The 8,185-nt window shown below is 39.6% G+C and overlaps 1 protein-coding gene across 1 annotated transcript; it reads right to left on the bottom strand.

The window, feature by feature from the left end:
* Positions 1-1,689: 1,689 nt before the first annotated feature.
* LOC122813925 (60S ribosomal protein L14-like) lies at positions 1,690-2,155 on the bottom strand. Its single transcript, XM_044086473.1, has one exon. The coding sequence runs from the start codon at positions 2,147-2,149 to the stop codon at positions 1,736-1,738; it is 414 nt and encodes a 137-aa protein (XP_043942408.1). The 5' UTR covers positions 2,150-2,155; the 3' UTR covers positions 1,690-1,735.
* Between the last annotated feature and the right edge of the window lie 6,030 nt (positions 2,156-8,185).

Below are 8,185 nucleotides of genomic sequence, written 5' to 3'. Positions count from 1 at the left end.
GATGATTTATTGATGGAAGAATGGGCCTCTGTTCAGCAACAAGCTACAATGTCCTTTGTTAATGTTCTGTCTTCCTATTATGAATAGGTCATAGTGACCAACACTAATGAGATCAAACAAATTGGTGAGGAGGTGAAAGCTTTTGATAGACAAACCCAGTATAAGTTATGTTTGACCAAACTTTCTCAGAATTTGTTATCCTTGGAAAAAACTTTAAAAACCACAAAACTACAGAAATTTCAAAGGGATTTGATAAATTATGATAAGGGTAAACCATTTGGACCTAAAATAAATGGTCACAATTTTTGATGGTCAGCCTGGTGTAGTGAAGCTTAGGAAGAAGAGACCCAGACCTACCATAAAGAGATCCAAGACCGATTATAGTAGTACGTCAAGGGGGATTCGTCTGCTACCGAAACTGAACAAGTACTCACTCAGTGGTCCCCAGTACATAACAAATATAGAAGTTTGGATGACTGTTTAGGACTAAACAATGCAGGGGTGGTAGAAAACATAGAAAGAGTGAAAAATGTGGAAACACTGTTACAGGTCCTAATACCTCAATAACTGAAGTTTTTAATGTACACAATATCTCCTCTGTTAACCTGACTAATGTGGAATTACAACTACTCAATAAAGGACTATCATATGTTCCTGGTTTCTTTCTGAATGAAGATACTGTAGTCAATGATGTGTTGGCATTTTGCCGTCTGCTAAATTTAAAACTATTTTTTGGTGGACAAGATAAAAGTTGGATAAGTATGGATTTTCAGTTTCGTAAATCCAATTTCCAACCTCCAATGGATACATTTGTTTCTGTATTTCAGGAGTCTTGTCTTAAAGATTTGCATTTCAAACAAAGTGATTCTCGTATGTTAGGCCATAATTTATCGGAGCAGGAACAACAGGCATTAACAAATTTGAATAAAATAACTCTAATATCGTTATTACATCAGACAAAGGAGGAGTGGTGGTAGTCATGGACATGCAGTATTATTTGAATGAGACATATAGACAGTTACATGATTCCAGATACTATATGCCAATGCCACTTGATCCTACCATGCAGTTCAAAAGTGAAATAGACTCTTTTTAGAACTTACTGTGGAGGAGGGCGTTATTGATGAGGGAACTAAATAACAACTGGTGGTGGATGATCCTCAGAGGCAGATTTTTTATCTGCTACCTATAATTCATGAATGTTTGGAGAAACCACCAGGAAGACCTATAGTATATGGCAGGGGTTCACTGACAGAACCCCTTTCAGTATTTCTTACACAGTACTTACAGACTCTGTTAAAGATGGTCCATTCTACACTTGAAGACACCTCCCAATTTCTCCAGATTTTGTCTGATTCACAGTTGGAGCCGGGTTCGATGATGTGCACGTTAGATGTTACCGCTCTTTATACAAATATCCCCCATTGGTCTAGACTGGAGGCCTTAAAATATTGGCTTGACAAGGCGGACATCTATCCATCCAGCTTCAACACTTTGTTAATTTGTATGGCCGAACATATACTAACTGAGAATGTGTTTTATTTAGGTTCATAGGTTCATAGATTAGTACTAAGCTAACTGCCCTTGTGAGCCATTTTAAGCCTAGCCAGTTATCCCTTATGAGACTCAAACCCTGCACCTTGTGTTTGCAAGGCAAACACCTTAACCATTAGGCCACCCTCCCAACCCTTTTTTTTTTATATTAAACAAAAGTTTATTGTCAAACTCTATCCAATTATGCAGTCTTTGCGGCCTTCTGAAGCTTTTTAAGTTCATGTTTAATGATCCGGTTTCTCATTTTCTTGGCTTTCATAACCTTGTAACGATCAAAATCAGTCATTTTTGCCCTCTTTTGGCGGGCTTCAATTTTCTTCACCCAGTTCATTGCGGCCCACTTCTCACTGATTTTTGCTTTCTCCCAGGCAGCGCGGACATACTTCTGATGAGCACTATGTGGCACATCAGTGACAAAGTCTGTCAGCTGCATGCATTTAAACGGCATTGCTTGTCTTCTTACACCAGAGCAAGGACCATCAACCAGTGCCCTGTTTTGGTCAATAACATCCACAATAGCCACCAGCTTGCCTGCATGAGGACCATAAGCAATGTAGGCAACACTGCCTATCTGGACAAAGTGTTTGAACACCATTATGGCTATCGGCAACCAAAAAGCAGACTGCTTTTGGCAAACATAAGGAACTGTAATGGAGGCTTCTTTTGCCCCCATTTATGTGGACCTTTTTATGGGGTACCTAGAAGAATTTCTTATCTATGACCCATTACATAATATTTATTTAGGGAGATGGATATTTGGTGTAGGTACCTTGAAGATTGTTGGTTGATTTGGCGGGGTGATGTTATATATCTACTAGAGTTTGTCCAATATCTAAATGAGAACAAATGGGGGATGGAGTTTACACTTAATATGCATGATCAGGAGATCCATTTTTTGGATGTTCGAAAAACATGTAGTTCAAATCATACTTTATCTACACAAGTGTTTCGTAAATACCCCCAATATAATAGCTTATTGGAGACTACTAGTTTACATCCCCTTCATATCATCAGAAATATACCCAGATCCCAATTTTTGAGAGTGAGGAGGATTTGCTCAGATCAATGTACCTACGAATACCATCAACAGGACCTCATAAAAAGGTTCTGCAACCAGGGATATAAGTCAGGGTATGTTAGGACTGCTAGTAATTGGGCTCAGAAACAAGACAGTGTCAAATTATTGGAATATCAAGTGAAATCAGGTACAGAACAGGAGGTGATTAGGTTTGTGATAACTTATGGAAGGCACATCAAGGCTACTAGGAATGTTATTAAGAATAATTGGAACATTCTTTTGGCCAACCAAGAGTTAGCTAGGATACTACCTCCAGAGTGTTTATTCTCATACCGTAGGGGCCAGAATTTGGGCTCATACTTTAATCAATTTAAAATTGGACATATGAAAACTGGTTTTGGTCAACAAATTACATTAACTGGAGATAAACTGATTGGGTCTTTTCCCTGTGGGCATTGCTTATTCTGTACACATATGCTTAAAACTAAAGAATTTTCTAGTAGAAATACTAGTAGGGTATATCAGATAAAATGTTTTGGTAATTGGGGTACGGATTGGGTGGTCTATTTGGCCACATGTTCCTGTTTTGCTTTTTATGTGGGACAGATGTCTAGGCCACTCAGGGTTAGAATGTTGGAACATCTCAGTGATATGAGAAACCAGCGTTTGACCAATGCCCTATACAAACATGCTTTAAACCACAAAACAGCCAAATTTAATTTCACTATTATTGATAAAATTTGGGGAGACAGAGCTAGAAAAATGGGATGGCACAGTATATTAAATAATAAGGAGAGGGCTTGGATTATTAAATTAGGGGGTTTATTTTCCCCTGGCTTGAATGACTATCTTTGAGTGGTTGTTTGTATATTGATGGAGCATGTCTCCTGTTATTATACTGTGCCTTTAAATACTGATTGATCTGCTTAATTATTGTATTTGAAATACTATTTAAGTATTCTTTGAATGTTATTAGTGTATTACTGTTGAAGGCCTTGGGGCTGAAACCGGTCTGATTTATGGTTTTTGCCTTTTTGAATTAATATATTTATCTCATCCTTTGGTGCTGGTCTCTTTTTGAGTTTTGCATGTTTTTTTGGCCTTTGCACCTGCCTTACGTGTGAGTACGTTGTGTAGGGAATCACCTACATTCAGCCAGAAGCTATAGCAAATCTGCTAGCTGGCAAATTCAGCCCAGATTTCACCTTCCCTTCACTCCCAGGTCTTCCCCAAGAAATACCCTCCACCACTCCACTGCCAATTAAAACCAAAGAACATGTTGCCATTGCGCTTTCCAAAGGAAAACACACTGCTTCAATGGGGTCTGATAATATAACATGTTGTCTCTTAAACAGCTTATCAGGCCTATTAGGATATATATTTAACCACAGCCTCAAGACTGGCTTTGTCCCGATAGAGTGGAGAACAGCAACAGTTATCCCTATGCATAAAGGGGGACCATCTACTGACATGGGAAGTTACAGTTTCATAAGTTTGACTGGTCTTATATGTAAGGCCATGGAAAGAATAATCATGGACCTGATAAATAATGACAAAGGAAACCTCCAAACACAAGACCTGACCCAATTTGGCTTTGTCACGGGCAGGTTATGCCTACTGAATCAGGTGGATTTCTTTGTGAAAGTCACTAAGGCCATGGATAAGGATAAAACCGCACCTATTGCTTACCTCGACCTGGCCAAGGCATTTAACACAATTCCCCACTCTAGTATTATAAATAAACTCACAAAACTGGGTGTAAATCCCTATGTCATCAGATGGATAGCCATTTGGCATGTGGACAGGACACATGTGGTTAAAGTGGGTGAATCCAGATCCAGCAAGCAGCCATTTACTAGTGGTTTGCCATAGGGCTCAGTGCTGGGGATCACTCTAATTTGGAATATACTTGTCAGACTTCAAGGCTAATGTGGTAGACCTCTGGATGACAACGTTTGCTGAGAACTGCAAGCTTGGGGAAATCATTGAATCCTCCAGTGATGTAGATATCTTTCAGGAGGGTCTCGGTCAGACAAATGATTGGTGTCAGAAGCATGGTCTAAAACTATATGTTAAAAAATGCATTATCATACCCTTTGGGAAGTCAAATAGCTCTGCAAATTACAACATCAACAGTACAGCCCTAAAAATAGACTCAAAGGTGAGAGACTTAGATACACAGTTAGATAGTAAAAAATGTAGAAAAATGAACTACAAACTTTGAAACACAGAAAACTGCCTGAACCCTAGAAGACAGGGATGGAAAACCAAACTTAAAACCACTCGGCAAACTTTATTTCATCAGTTAAGCACTTTCGTTCCTCATTCGGTGGAACCTCATCAGAACTAAATAATTAAAATCCACCACTAATTTACGTGATTGAACACCAATTACAAATTATAAAACACATCACATGACAATATATTATCACATGTTATTTAAAACAGTACACTCAAAATATAAAACATTTCGTAAATCCTAACAATAAATTACTTGATATATACTTGACTAGGCACTTACCGCAACTGGAGAGATATCAGAGGTTCCTCACACAGAGAATATAAGATGTAAACAACATCTCCTGTGTGGATAGACTGAAAACCCTATCCCTTTATTTTGTCTCCTACATACTATTAAAGGGTGACCTCTGCCTGACTTACAAGACCTACAAGACAGTCACAAATCCAGCCCTAATGGAGCTGCTACACGTAAGTCAAACAGTATGAGGGTCACCTGATTTAGGGATCTAAACTTAGTCAGTGACTCAAACAAAACATGCTAGAGAGACAGGTGTGTGTCTCAGAGATTTTTGCTCCTTCAGAGAGACAGGTGTGTGTCTCAGAGATTTTTGCTCCTTCTTTGTAGTCTTTCCCTAGTCCTCTTAAAATGCAGTTTGGATCAGTGGTTGGGGAATCTCAAATCCACACATGGGGTAGTGCTTATGTCTCTTATGGACAGGTGCAGTTTGTAAGATACTCAAGACATAGGCACAGAACCATGCCATCATCTTGCCCTAGGGGCCATATATTAGGTAAAATCAAGTTACAATGGCTAGGCTTGTAAGGGCTCTTAAGCCGTTAGCCTAGTAATCTCCCATGAACGTATGAACCAGATATATTGGACTGGTTATGATGCCCCTTATTGTAAAGGGGTATAACTTGTGCAGCAGTGGCAGAGCATTTACATGCTTCTTCTTTCTAATAGGGACTGATGTGGCAGGTCAGGGGTAAGTGCATGATTTCTCAGCCACTCATCCAAGTTGTGCATGAATAAGTGCACGGAGAAACTCTGCTTCACATAGATGGGAAGCCGATTTCAGACAAGGGTAGACCCTGAGACACATTCTTATCCCTCCAAGATGTCTTATTTATGTTGTAGACAAGGTTTGGTTCTCTAGATTGGGTGTTTCTGATATTATTTGTTTTGCAAATGTGCAACAGGTCCGTTAGGGCTGGATCAGAGGATGCTTTGGAGACCAGACATGGATCATATAAAGGATAAGGATCTGCAGCAGTCTGTGCAGGACATGTTGTCTAAGTCATGTGTTATTTTTGTGAGAAGCCACTATGGATTCTGCAGTTGTTGTATGTGCCTGGTTAGGTACATCAGAAGGGGCATTGCACTTAATGACTGGTCTAATAAGGGCAGGCTACATCAGAACAAAGTTATCCTTGGACCAAGATGCTATATGCACTTGCATATAAGTTGTGAAAAGTAGAATGATTTCCTTACTACAGCAGACACATGACAGTCAAATTCCAAGTCACTGTTTACATTCATTTTTGAGTCCCTGACCACAGTCTAATTTTAGGGGTGTATTATCAAAGAAGACATTTTCCAGGGTGGCAATCTTTCTAAAAGAAGATACTTTTATACATTTTTTGGCATCAAGTTTCAGACTGTGATTCTGGCACCAGTTATTAAGTCTGTGAGAGGTCTGCTTGGAAAGTATTTGTATCTTTGGGGTATTCTGTCCTAGTCTGATATCATATATGAACTTGGTCAGCCACAGGCTTTTGCACTTGTCATTGTGCTCAGAGAAGTAGATGCCAAAAGGAGTGGCCCCAGCATTGTGCACTGGGAGACTCCACTGCATACTGGCCTTTTTATGGAGGTAGACTTCCTTAACCCAACTTCTTTTGTCCTATCTGTGAGCCAACTGGCTATCCAGTGGGTAATGTAGGTGATTATACCTAATTTTATAAGCATGTCTACAATGTCTGAGTGGGATATTGTGTCAAATGCTTTGGCCAGATTGAGTTAAGGCAGTATACACTGTCCATTGCTTTGATGATCTTCTCAAAGAATTGCACCAGGCTGAGTAAGCATAACCTGCTGTTGATAAAGCAAAGGTGGGTTGGATCCAATGCCTGAAAGTTCCATATGCTGTTATTTATCAGGCCCATGATTACTGTTTCCATTGCCTTACATATGAGACTAGTCAGGCTTATGGGTCAATAGATTCCCACGTCTGTGGATGGCCCTCCCTTGAGCAGAGGGATAACTCTTGCAGTCCTCCATTCATTTGGTACTAAGCTTGTTTGGAGGCTGTAGCAAATGAATAGCAATTATATAGATTTTTAATATTACATTCTAGAGCTCACCTCCCTCCCTGAAGAAAATCAGTATATAGATTGGATAACCTTGAAATGGGTATCAGGGTAGTGACCTTTGTTATCAACTAATGGAACAGCAGCATAGATAGAGAAATTCTGTATTAGTAAAACTCATGATAGAAAGTTTGGAGTATATAAACAAAGTAGTAATGCATGATTTGCTTCTGGAAAAAACATAACTAGTGGATATATTAACATTGTAAAGGAGCTGAAGCAAACTTTCCTGATGACCCATGGAACTCTTAAAGAGTCAACATATAAACATATTACAGTGGATATGTGGAGAAACAACTTGGAAAAGATGTGAGAATGGTCAAAGGTGCTCTTTTGTTGTACAGAAGTGTAACAAAATGTGCATGGGTAATAATACTGAATGCAGCAGTGCATGCTGGGGGTGTTGAAATAACAGCAGTTGTGACAAATGAAAAGAACAGCAAAGCAATGCAGGCTTTACAGCCCAAGATACTGCAACACACAAGTACCAGCCTGAAATCTTCGCTCTCGGAAGTGAAAGTAGCTCTTTGGAAAAGTTATTTACAGTAGTAGGAAACTCTGTGCTTTAGTGTCTTGATGATTGGATGGGAAATAGGAAATTCACCCTGGGGATCACCTCTGTGGCTCTGCTCAACAGTGGCACAGGAAAATAATTTTCTTGGGTGGCAAAAGCCAGGGTACCTTTTTGGCTGGGCTTGTATAGGCCCCAGGGCCGATAGCCTAATATCTACCTATGACCCTATGAAGTCACTTCCTGGGGCATTATCCCTGTTATTCTAGAATGTAACTTAATTTATCCTGTGTCCATTTCAAAGTGGAGTCACCCCCCCCTCCACACACACACACACACACACACACACACACACACACACACACACACACACACACACACACACACACACACACACACACACACACACACACACACACACACACAAGTACTGCATTCATTGGGGTCTATATTAGATCATTGAAGTGTTAATACTTCGAATGATCTAATAT

Source organism: Protopterus annectens, chromosome 1.part1, assembly GCF_019279795.1.
Source record: "Protopterus annectens isolate FY-2018-M chromosome 1.part1, PAN1.0, whole genome shotgun sequence".
In the NCBI taxonomy this organism is placed as follows: domain Eukaryota; kingdom Metazoa; phylum Chordata; order Ceratodontiformes; family Protopteridae; genus Protopterus; species Protopterus annectens.
This window is presented reverse-complemented; position numbering and strand designations above follow the sequence as displayed.